The 12,658-nt window shown below is 42.3% G+C and overlaps 1 protein-coding gene across 1 annotated transcript; it reads right to left on the bottom strand.

The window, feature by feature from the left end:
• Positions 1-6,001: 6,001 nt before the first annotated feature.
• ppib (peptidylprolyl isomerase B (cyclophilin B)) lies at positions 6,002-12,083 on the bottom strand. The gene is made up of 5 exons (XM_037683261.1): positions 11,837-12,083; positions 10,270-10,383; positions 10,062-10,155; positions 9,730-9,914; positions 6,002-6,398 (listed from the first exon to the last, which is right to left on the bottom strand). Exons 1-5 carry the CDS (start codon positions 11,969-11,971, stop codon positions 6,276-6,278), a joined length of 651 nt encoding a protein of 216 aa, XP_037539189.1. The 5' UTR covers positions 11,972-12,083; the 3' UTR covers positions 6,002-6,275.
• Between the last annotated feature and the right edge of the window lie 575 nt (positions 12,084-12,658).

Below are 12,658 nucleotides of genomic sequence, written 5' to 3'. Positions count from 1 at the left end.
AAGCTACGAGCTAAGCCATCAGGCCGACCTCAGGGAAAAAACCTCCGTCTTGTCGAAGCTCCAAAATTCACGGTTGAAACTCGTGCCGTCGTATAAAAAGTTGTTTTTCTCTGAAAAAAGAAGCTGAGAACTTGTTTACTGATTTTTTATTAAAAGCTTTGAGTGACAAATGCTAAAGAGCTCAAACCACACCGAGTGTCCGCCATTTTGAGAACCCAACAGCCCATGTCACGTCAAGGGGCCTCCCTCCCATTTTTCTTAAAGAGACACGCTGCTCGCTCCCTCACTATCCATCCTTCAGTTCAAACAGTCTTATACGGCCATTTGGTGGTAAAAAAGCTACTACACACAAAACAAATTAAACATTCTTCTGAAATGTAACAATAATGACTAATTATTGTCACATTTCAAACAATATCAAAAAGCCTCCCGGGCGCTTTCAATAGCTGCCCACTGCACCACCTGGTGGTGAATGGGTTAAATGCAGAGACTAATTTCGCCATTGTATGGAAACATACAGTGCTGACATTGTGATGACATTATTATTATTATTATTATTAATATTATCGTTTATCGCAATAATTTCTGAGACAATTAATCGCCAAGCAAAATGTGTTATCGTGACAGGCCTAGGGAGAAGGATGTCTGGGTATCTCTCCTGAACTTGTTGCCTCCGTGGATCTGACTATGGACAAACTGTAGAAGATGGAGATCTTATCAATAGTTTACACTAACTCTAAAATGTCTTTTGGTGTGAGTAAGACTGTGAATGGTTGTTTGTCTTTATGGACTTGCCACTTGTCCAGGGTGTACCCTGCCTCTTCAGAATGACTACGACCGGCACCAGACTACAGGTAATGTAGATAAGGTAAGAAAGTGGATGCCTGGGTGGTTTACTTAAGAAGATTCTCGAGTGGCAGCAGTAGTACTTGTACCACAGTTCAAGACTCTGGAGTTTACTGCCAAACTAGTCTCACCTAATACCACATTACATTTTATTTCTCCACCCTTACTGGAATAGTGATGGTGGTTAAACTCAGCGCACACTGGTCAGGGGAAGAAAAGCAGGATGTGAACAATTGTGGTTGAGTCCATTTTGGCCGAATGTGTTTCTTGTTGTGATTCTCTCCAGTGTTCCTGTAAGCTCTCGGACAAAGATAGTTATGCCAGATATGTCCGGCCTGTCACGGCTTTTCCAGCAGGGCCAGTAGGTGAAGAATAACACAGTTTCACAGGACAATCCCCAGTTGCCACAAACAAGAGCAAACCGAACAACAGAGGGTTTAACCAAGACCACGGTTGTGCCAACTCCAGGGAATTCTTTCCATATTTTGACCCCGGTGAGTCGACACCTCATTGAATCGGAGCAAAACAAGAACTGTGGGGCCAAGAACTTCTTCTGCAAATAGTGCCAAAATATTTTTTCTTTGGCAGGACTGCTGGCAGCCATTTATCAAAGAAAACATGCATTACAGTTTTTAAAAAAAGGACAAGGTCCCAATGTTAACTTCTTTAAATTCTTTACATTTTCAATCAGAGCTTACAGCAAGAGCAAGATTAAAGACGGATAATCTCTCGTATTAGATCTTTGAGCATACCGTATGTTTAGCGTACATCTTCAGTAAGTGCTATGTGTCTTCATCATTGTATGTACGGTGAAATTAGTTCTCTGCATTTAGCCCATGGCACGTGGGATACACCCAGGTGGAGCAGTGGACAGCTATGTTAGCACCCGGTATATAGTGTATGTCTTAGATCCTGATATCCTGTTTCTTTTTATACTTTATATTTTGCTATTTTAGGGGTGTTACTGGGACCCTGTGTACCGTATTTTCTGGCGTATAAGTCGCTCTGGATAATAAGTCGTATCAGTCAAAAGAAGCATCATGAAAAGGAATAAAACAAATACAAGTCGACGTCGTAGTCATTATGTATCACTGTTTATTGTGCGTCTATTTAATGGTCAAAACCGCTTTATTTCGCCTGGGCGGCGCGGTGCCTGCCATCCATCGCGGTCGGAGCCGCTAGTTCCTCCGCCGGCACCAGCTGAGTGAAGTGAGTGCGCACGGGAGGACTCGCTGTTTCTGTTCTTAGAAATTTAAAGCGTCAGTCAAAAATTGCTTTATGAATATGGAGGAAAAAAAAACGTACATAAGTCGTTTTGGCGTAGAAATCGTAGGACTGACATATCTATGCAAAAAAACTGCGACTTATACGCCGGACAATACGGTACATCATTTTGTTCCACCTCATGTACCACATGATGGAAACAACAATAAAGTTGTCTTGAACTTGAAATGTTCCTCCCATCGTAGCTTTTCCTCACTCATCTCTACTTGGACAATAACGCACAGAACCAGAGCTGAAAATGAAAACGGTCTTTCCCGACACTCGGGAGTCTTCTGACTGGAGCGAGGTTTTCTTAAAAAACAAACAAACAAAAACAAAGCGGGTCTTGTATAATAACAAACAAAAAGCCTGTTGGTGTCAGGATCTAAGTTTTGGGGTTTTATTCTGTACTTTTTGCTAGTTTTTGTATGTTTATTGTGAAGTATATTTCTGTTTTTGATTGTCATGTTTCTGTTATGTGGACGGCGCGGTGGCTCAGTTGGTAGAGCTGCTGCCTCTCAGCGAGAAGGTCGCCGGAACAAATCCTGGCCGGGACCTTTCTGTGTGGAGTTTGCATGTTCTCTCCGTGCATGCGTGGGTTTCCTCCCACAGACCAAAAACATGCATGTTAGACTGATTGGTAACTCTAAATTGTCCCTAGGTGAGAGAGAGAGTGAATGGTTGTTTGTCTCGTTTGTCTCTATGTGTCCCTGTAATGTACTGGAGACCTGTCCAGGTGTCCCCAGCCTCAGTGGCTGGCTGGACATGGGCACCAGCGACCCCCACGACCCGAAAAGAAGCGTTTAAACATGATGGATGTTTCTGTTACATGTTTAGCTTCTGCTTCTCTGTCTTGCTGTGTCCAACTACACCTGCTCCTTGTTACCATCAGGCAGCACGATGGATTAGTGGTTTGCACTGTTGCCTCACAGCTAGAAGTTCCTGGGGGTCAGACCCGGTTTGGACGTGGGGGTTCTTTCTGTGTGGAGTTTTCATGTTCTCATGGCTTTTCTTCAGGACCCTGGTTTCCTCCCACAGTCCAAAACAAGGCCTCTTTTGTAAAAGAGATCTATGATCTCAAAAACAAATAAATGAACAAGGTCACCTGTCTCTCATCAAATCATCTATTGGTCCGTGGTCTCCTGGTCTTCACCTCCTCTGCAGTCTATTGTGTTTCCAGGTCTTGTCTGGTTCTAGTCCCCTCACGTTTCATTAGTTCTCTGTATTTCTGCTGCCTCGTCAGCCTTTTGGGTCATTTGATTTTGCTTCGTCGTTTAAACTTTAAGTTTTTGTCCGAGCTCCTCGTGCTCCTCCTGGATCCGAGCTCACTAAAACCTCACTGTCGGAGCTACAACTCAGAAAGCACCGCTCAGTCCTTGTACTTTATAATTAAATACTGCATGATTGACAGGCGAGGAAATCAACCCTCATCTGACTGAAGGTGAAAACATTTACAAACTGGGCTTTTATTTCAGGTGAGCACGAAGACGTTTCCTCTTTGTTTTTGTCTGTTGTGTGTAATTGTGAATAAAATGAGAACAAACCAGTTCAGTGAAACGGGCTTTTTGTTCCTTCACCATTAAATGAGAGCAAAGAGAGCCAGAGCTGGCAGTCAGAGAAACTGAAGAACAAAGTGTTGAAGGACCAGCACTCCATGTTGGAAAACTGCTAAACATGTGTCTTTCTTATAAAACCAGAATCCACTCTTCTGTCATTCTGTGAGAATCCTTGTCCCTCCATTCTCACGATGATCTCTATGTTTTAGTGTTTTTTGAGCAGCTTTCATGAAACTGAGCAGAAAGAGCTCCAGATGTTCAGGTGTTGGACATTTCCACCATCTTTATTGCCCGCAGTAGAAAAAGTGAAGGTGTGCAACGTTTTTTTTTTGTTAAACTTTTCTGTTAGGGAATTTTTGGACAAGGTTTTACGGATGTTTTTAACTATGGTTGAGAATGTTAACTACCCATTAACCATGTGTTTGACTCTGAGCTTGGAGGAGCTGATAAGTGAATAAAAACAAGCCCCGCTCACTGCCCGGGGCAGATCCTCATGTCTGGACTCCATGCGTGTAACTTCTGTACGTCTGTTTAAACCGATGTGAAAATCTGTCCCTGCAAGTAAAACCGGTTAAAAATCTTGTCGAGTTGAGCTTCTTTTGAGTGAGATGAACAGAGGATAATTTTATCCAACATTTTCAACACAAAACTATAATTCGGTCAGTTCTTTAGATATTGATCTAAAATTATTTTGTAGTAGCCGAGAGTTAACTGATCCTGCATGAGATCATAACCTCATTCACAAGATCTGCGTGTCGTTTCTCATCCTAAAGAGATTTATCTTTTAAGGTAAAGTGATTTATCCGTTTAAATAAAGGTTGAATGAAAAACAAACCTCAGTTTGAAACTCTGCTCTGCACAACACATGTATATGCATTCCTTTAAAATATGCTAAGCCTTAAATTTAAATATTTTTTTTTTTCAATATTTACCATTTTATATATTTTTTAAGTTTCATTAAAACCTGTACAGTAGTTCATTAGCCATTTTACTAACAGACACATGTTAGGCAGTTGCATAACAGTCCATGTTTGAGCAGATAAAACACACAACAGATGTTTTAAAGTTTTGTCGCATCAGTACGATTAATTACAAAATAGCCTTTTTCTGAGACGATGTGTTATTCTGTGGATGTTTTTAATAAAGATTATTTATTCTAAATAGATTTTTCATAAACTCTTTTAGCCTCATTTAGTTTTCCATGGACTGATCAGGCAGGATGAGTAAAGCTGTTCAACAGCACCTCCTGGTGGCCAGAAGAAGAATGCTCTAAAACCAGGGTTAGGCTGTGGCACAAGTACTGGTACTACTGGTGTGGTATTCAGAGTAAAACAATTTAAAGATGAATCACAAGACATCTATCCAGCATACGCTGAACCACGACGTAAAGATAAAATGTAGAGCAACAAACAGACGAATGGTTCTACTCCAAATGAAAACGAAACAAAAGTGCATTTTAGTAGAAATCCTGTAAAAACTAATGATTAATCTTTGGGTTAATGGTTACATGAGCAGCACCAGCAAAGTCTATCGGACCAGTTTGCCACAAAAGTGCTACACCGTCAGGAAATCTGATTCAAGCTGTCGGACTACAACACGAGCGGAGCCGTTCAACAGTGCGTGGAATCAGATGGAAAAGAAAAATCTTTAGATGAGCGTTCATTTTTGTCTTCCTGAATTAGTCCAATGAAACTGTTCAAAGTCCAAGGTAAGGACCGTCACCTGGTTTGGTTTTTAGGTTAGTTGGACTTTATGTCCAGTACTTGATGTTTGCAGGATCAGTAATGTTATAAAAACACACGCTGTACTAAAGGGTTTAAAATGTGTCATACAAAGAACTTGGTATTTTTTATACTGCAAGAACATCTGAGAACCACCATCGTAACTCCATCATCTTTATCCGCTTCTTCCTTTTCAGGTCACCGGTGCCCATGTCCAGTCATCACTGTGTGAGAGGCGGGGGACACCCTGGACAGGTCTCCTGTCCATCACAGGGACACATGGAGACAAAACAATTCACTCCCTCTCTCACCCAGAGACAATTCAGAGTTACCAATCAGTCTAACATGCATGTTTTTGGTCTGTGGGAGGAAACTGGAGCACCCGGAGAAAACCCACACATGCACGGAGAGAACATGCAAACTCCACCCAGAAAGGTCCCGGGCTGGGGCTTGAACCAGCGACCTGGTTCGCTCATCTCTACCAACTGTGCCGTCCCAAAATCACCTCAAGATAAAAAACCTGAAGAGAATAAAGTCCACTTCCTAAAACAAACTCGTTTTTGGCTCAAAAAAAAAAAAAAAAACCATTCACACGAAAACATTTGGACACCGATGTAATAAAACTTGAAACATTTATTTCAAATTTCACTCCATTTTCTTACAAAATAGCCCAACAATGAACTGTTAGTTGCACCTTGGAATGCTCGTCGCTGAATGGACCCAGATCGTCATGATCGTAATTATTCTGTTCCGGTGGGTTAAAATGGCCGCCACTTATTGTGAATGATCCTGGAAATCAGGGCTGTCAACGATAAAACCAAGCGGCCCGCACAATTCCTCCAACACCCCCTCCCAGCCCGACTCCCCTCGGTCTCCGGACAGCTCCGCTCTACTCCTTGGCAATGGCAAACGGCTTCTCCACCTCGATTTTACCACAGCTGTAGATGACGACGTCTTTAAGAGGTTTGTCTCGGCCATCCGTCTTCGTGCTCTCGATCTTCGACACCACATCCTGGAAGAAAACAAAAAAAGGTTTCGTGACTGTTCCAGTGATGGACATGTTCTAATAAAAAACGGTGAACTTCAAAAGACAATTAGTGCATTTTATTGGTCGTTGGCACCGGGAACGCCAACTTGCAGGATTTGTCCTTCACAACCCAGAGCTGCTTTGCATCGTTCCTCAACTTGATGTTCTGGAACTGCAGAGACTCGGTCTCGTTAAAAAACAGAAAATACAAGCATCATATAGTAAATTTAAATAACTTGACTTGAAAAGGTTTAGTCCCAAATTCAAAACAGGGATGTTGGATAATTCCTCAACCTTTTTATCTCCACTCAGAACGTTAAAATTAAATGTATTGCTATTGACTTTCCGACTGTTGGTGTGGGCTAGCGATGGCAGCAGAAAACAAAAGCTTCACTTGTTTTGAACCCTGAAGCTGCTTCGGTGCAGAAGACGTCACGTGACGTCCGAAACGCAAAGTGCTTCGTTGTTGGAATGAATCACTTGACTGGTTCGCGGTTCAATCAGCTGATTCCCTGGAACCGCCTCGTCTCGATTCTGACGGGCGACTTGGTTCAAACCGTTTTTAATTTGGCTGCCAAGTGTGCAGTGTGTCGGGAGAGTAGGTGCAGTTTTCCCGTTGTGTTGTATCATTATGGAGCCGGCCGGGAAAAATAAAATAAAAAAAGTTATAACGTGAGAACACTTGATTCTGCTCGCTCAGGATAAGGTGGTTCTGGCTTTTCAATACGTGTTAAAAACAATAAAAAAAACAGTAAAGTCCAGCTGTAAAGAAGTCTTTTAGCCCAACCCTAAATTCAACATCATTACAGTAAAATGGTGTTTATGTTTGCAGTCATAAAGCTGTGTGGGCCAGCTTTTATTTTGACATGACAGATCCACCGCTGGACACATCAGAACACCCACTGGCTGAACCATCAACATCTGTACCCACATCTGTGCAGCATTTTTTATGCACGACATCATCTGTCCCTTGTGAGCGAGTATTTTTTTAAGTGTGAAGAGGTTGTGAAAAAAAAAAAAAAAAAAAAGCAGCTATGACCAAAAACTGTTGAAAAACACGTTCCTTAAAAAATGTTTGATGGTTCCAGATGTTTGCACCGTTTCACAAGGATTCTTTCTGGATTTCTCATTTCATTATTTCTAACAATAGACTGACAGTCTCACATGCCAGGCTGGATTAGACATCCTCTAACGATGCATGATCAATCTTTATTTGAACACAAAATGTGTAAACTACTTTTAAAACCCAAGTAGAAAGTTGCAACTTAACCAAAACCGTTTTCAAGTCAAGTAAAGTAGCTTCAACTCTTCCTTAAAGTTCTTCGGGTGTGTAGAATAAAAGCTTTTTGCCTGATTTGACCAGGAGAGGTCGCTGTAGCAGACGCTTCAAAAAAACGAACCAATGTTTGAAACATTTGTCCCAAGTGGTTCGGTGCTTCATAAAAGCTTCACTTGCTCATCACTAGTGCGGGCTTTAGGGTCTCGTCTATCCAAGTGCAGTCTTTAAGGGTGGAGGTAAGAATTCATTCTGAATCTAATTTCAAACGTCAAAAATCAGTTCAACTGAAGCTACTCAGGTTCGTCACGGTCATAAAGTCAGAGTCGTCGTAGCAGTTCAGACACGCTGCAGTGTTTTCTCAGCTTTTCCTTCTTGAACCTGAAAAATAGATCTCTGAAATTAAACAGCTGAACTTGAGGCAACACGACCGTCTTAATTAAAAACATTGAATTTGTGTATAAATCTCCAGTGATAAACATGGTGATAGTCGCCGAGCTTCTTGCCATTATTGGGGTTTTTGATGCATTGTTTGCACTTTATTAGGGTTTATTATTTTGAAGCATTAGCCACAGACTATTCAATTTGAAAAGTTGTATTTTTTTAGTGTCTCTGCATTTCTGTTTTGGATAAACAACCTTCCCAAATAAACCTGATAACTGCAGACAACCAGAGCGTCCGAGACTTATTTCACTATGATGTTGCAGCGCTCTGAATCAGTTAAATCATGACGAACCTAAACATTTCCACTCCTATAATTTGCTTCAGGAGCAGTTTGGTACAACAGATCTGGAAAAAGACGGACCTCGGAACAAGAAGGGGTCACGTGAATTAAAACGTCCTACTTGAAACTGAACCATTTTAATGTCCTTTAAGATGATATTCTAAATAAGTGCTTATTTGATGCTTTTAGACTGTGTAGGTTTGGATATATACAGGAGCATTAAGGATCAAGAAGATTAAACCATCTCCCTTCAGGCTGTGGGATTACTAATCCACCAGATGAGTGGCCATCTTGCCACGTTAACCTGTAATGCCCTCTGAAACAGGAAATGTGGTACATTACTTTAACATGTATTAAGAACACGTTTAAAAATGTTGTGGTCAATATACGCCAGGGGTTTCCAACTTTTTTCATCAGAAGAGCCATTTCTACTGATTCGCTCACTAAAGTGTCCGGATAAACCTGCTACAACTTTTTTTACTGTAGTTTATTGTTATTGTTTACAGTTGTTGTTGTCTGCACTTTATATGTTCTATGTGGAACAGGTCCCTCTTGTAAAGGAGTCCTCATGGCTCAATGAGACTAGCCTGTATAAATACAAGGTTTAATAAATAAAAAAATAAAAAAACCACTGATCATCAACTGACGGCCCACTTAAAGTTCTTGGAGCAGGGCTTTTCTGGCCAGTGGGGTGTGACATTATTAAACTAAAACTATAATAAATTTTAACATTTATGGATATTTTTACATTTTAGGACAATAAATAAATTAAAAAATTTTTTAAAAAAAAGAAACCATTTTTGTGTAAAAAAGGGAAAAAATTAGTTTATACCAGTTTTGGTACAAATAAAAATCACTAAACTCTGCAGACCTACACGGGTCCCTTTTTTATGAGAAATAATGTAAAACTTAGTATCATTCTAACATTTGCAGAAAATTCACAGGAAAAAAAAAAGTTCCAAAATATTTTTTTTGTGGGTATAAAAGGCAATACGGTTAAATGTCATGTAAGTTTTGGTCAAAGAGCCACAGATGAGATAAAGAGCTGCGCGTGGCTCCAGAGCCACATGTTGCAGACCTCAGGATTAATATTTCCCTGGCTCACTCGCCTCAGCAGGGTGATCATACTTTGGGTGGGTGGTGGTGGAGGTGGTGGGGTTATGTGAGAGAAGTAGAGCGCCGTGTCTGTAGAATTTGAGCTAGCACGTCTGTATTGCGCGCTGTTGACAGGGCGGGGCACCCTCCTTGGACAACACCGTCAACACCTTGTAATTCTCCTGTAAGTCAGCGAACACAGTCTTCTTGGGATTACCCACCATGCCCTCCAGAATCTTTCCAAAGACCACGTGCTTGCCGTCGAGCCACGGGGTCTGAACGGTGGTGATGAAGAACTGGGAGCCGTTGGTGTCCTTCCCAGCGTTGGCCATGCTGAGCCAACCAGGGCCGTAGTGCTTCAGCTTGAAGTTCTCGTCTGGGAAACGGTCCCCGTAGATGCTTTTACCTTGACGGGAAAAGCAAGACAATTTTAAAAAATCGTTCAAGTACGACAGTTTACATTCGTTCCCTTCATTTTCTGCAGAACTTCCTTTCATCTCTCATGTTGGAGACGATTCGAAATGCACAGCGACGGTGCCAGAAGACGCTTTACCTCCGGTGCCGTCTCCTCTGGTGAAGTCTCCACCCTGGATCATAAACTGCTTGATGACTCGGTGGAATTTGCTGCCCTTGTAACCGAATCCTTTCTGTTGAAATAACACAAACGGAACCGTTTTAAAACGAAACTCAAAACCCTCTGACAGTACGAGCGTCACGCAGGAATTTATCACTCATTTCAACATCTTGGAACAACTTCTCACCTCTCCCGTTGCCAGGGCGACAAAGTTGTCAACGGTTTTGGGAACGGTTTTCCCGAACACACCAATGACGACTCTTCCGATTTCTTCCTCTCCGATCTTGATGTCGAAGAAAACCTAGAAAAGAAGCCGAACTTGAGACTTTAGCAAGGCACAAATTCAGTTTTTAGAGTTGATTCATATAAAAAAAGGACCTAAATCACAGGCTGTACTAGAAACAACTTGCAGTCAACTTTTGTATTTTAAGCACGTTGTTATTAGAAGCTTGTCACAAGTACATAACTTATTTATAGTTTCTTTTTTACTGCAAGAACATCAAATGCACCAGTATGACAAGACAAGCGTGTTTTACTCACTCAAACATTTAGTTAAGTTTTAAAACACATCAGCCAAAATTATGACAGGGTTCATACTTTGTTACAGCTGCTGCTTCTTTCAGCCTCTCTCTCTTCAGGGGTCTCCACAGGGAGTCCTCCTCCATCTCTGTCCTCACTCCATCTACCTTCATGTCCTCTCCAACTGCATCTACATCTCCTCTGTCTTTGTCCTGGCAGCTGCATTTCTAACATCCTCCTACCAATATACCCACCGTCCCTCCCCTGGACACGTCCAAACCGCCGTCCCTCCCCTGGACACGTCCAAACCGCCGTCCCTCCCCTGGACATGTCCAAACCGCCGTCCCTCCCCTGGACATGTCCATACCGCCGTCCCTCCCCTGGACATGTCCATACCGCCGTCCCTCCCCTGGACATGTCCAAACCACCGTCCCTCCCCTGGACATGTCCATACCACCGTCCTTCCTCTGGACATGTCCATACCACCGTCCTTCCTCTGGACATGTCCATACCACCGTCCCTCCCCATGACATGTCCAAACCACCGTCCCTCCCCTGGACATGTCCAAACCACCGTCCCTCCCCTGGACATGTCCATACCACCGTCCCTCCTCTGGACATGTCCATACCACCGTCCCTCCTCTGGACATGTCCAAACCATCTCGGTCTGGTCTCTCCAACTTTATCTCCCAAGAGGAACAAATCTTTAGATCTTAAGCAAAATCTTTAGAACAAGCTCAAAAATAAAAAAAGTACCTAAAGATTTAGTTTTCCCAAACTGTTCTTTGCAGAGTTGTGTGTCGTAGACAGATTCCAAATTTGCTTTGATTTTGTGAATTATTAGTTTAAACCGTGATTTAAAGTGACAGTAACAACTTAATATCCATGAAAACAACCGTGGTGAAAGCTGGTTTCGTTAGCTGGGGTATCTTAGATGTGTTGCGGGTCTTTTGGGTGAGCTAAGAGCCTCCTTCAACTGCAGACGTGGACAAACCCAGACTGCAGGGCCAGACGGACCCGGAGCCCAGAACGGGCTCGTTAAACCTCCTGCTAGCGCTAGCTAACGTTAGCCTGGTTTCAACAGAGAGTAGCTAAAGGTAGAAAATCAGTGTGCGTGACGTGGCTTTGCAGACTGCAGCTACCAGTTCGCTTCCGTGCAAAGAGGAAGAGCGTTTTTACATTTTCCGCAACAAGAAATCCCGCAAGAGGCTAGGTCTGGAGCTAGCTAGCACGTACCTTAGCCGTCACTTTGGGGCCTTTCTTCTTCTCGTCAGCAGACGAACCGTTGGGGAAAGCGAGAAAAATCAGGGACCCCACAATGACCGTAACCGCCACGAGGAACTTCATCTTTCTTTCGCACAGTCTAACCATCAACGAGGGAGGAACGAACAGCCGGGAGTCGGCCTGCTAGTTGTTACCTTTATAGGTGGTCCGTGGGGGGAGGGGGAGGGGACACGGACCTCTGGAATTCAGGCGGATCCGCCGGCTCGACGCAAGGGGCGGGACTTTAGCGACGCACAGGGCTCTGATTGGTTCACGATGCAGAGAATTTTAACCAATCAGAAGCAGACGCGTACCACGGTTTTTTTTAAATAAGCTGCAGCTCACAGTTTATTTAATTTAAAACCACGTCTTAACTCAGAAACACCCAAACTTAACCCGAGAAGGGTGTCTACTATTAAACACAGTCTAACACAACAATGTATGTTTACAGTTGTTAGTACAGTGTAAGCACATACTTTTTAAAAGGTCTTCAATAAAATGCTCAGAACATTTTTCATCCAGACAAATCTACAGCTGATTTTTTTATATTGTTTATTTGATATACGTTTATTTGTCATATGCAGGTTAAGGCAAAGTGAACAATGCAATGACATGTTCAGGATTCATTAATGGGTTAATCCCATTGAGCCTTGGGGACTCATTTACAAGAGACCTGTTTTTTTTAAACAGAGTGATGACAACAGTGGACAACAATAGACAGTCATAAAGGATGTATATAAATTGAGAATAACAAGTGAAAATAAAATGGTATTTAAAAGATGTAACAAAAAAAAA

Source organism: Nematolebias whitei, chromosome 10 (genome assembly GCF_014905685.2).
Source record: "Nematolebias whitei isolate Nwh7 chromosome 10, NemWhi1, whole genome shotgun sequence".
Lineage (NCBI taxonomy): Eukaryota > Metazoa > Chordata > Actinopteri > Cyprinodontiformes > Rivulidae > Nematolebias > Nematolebias whitei.
This window is presented reverse-complemented; position numbering and strand designations above follow the sequence as displayed.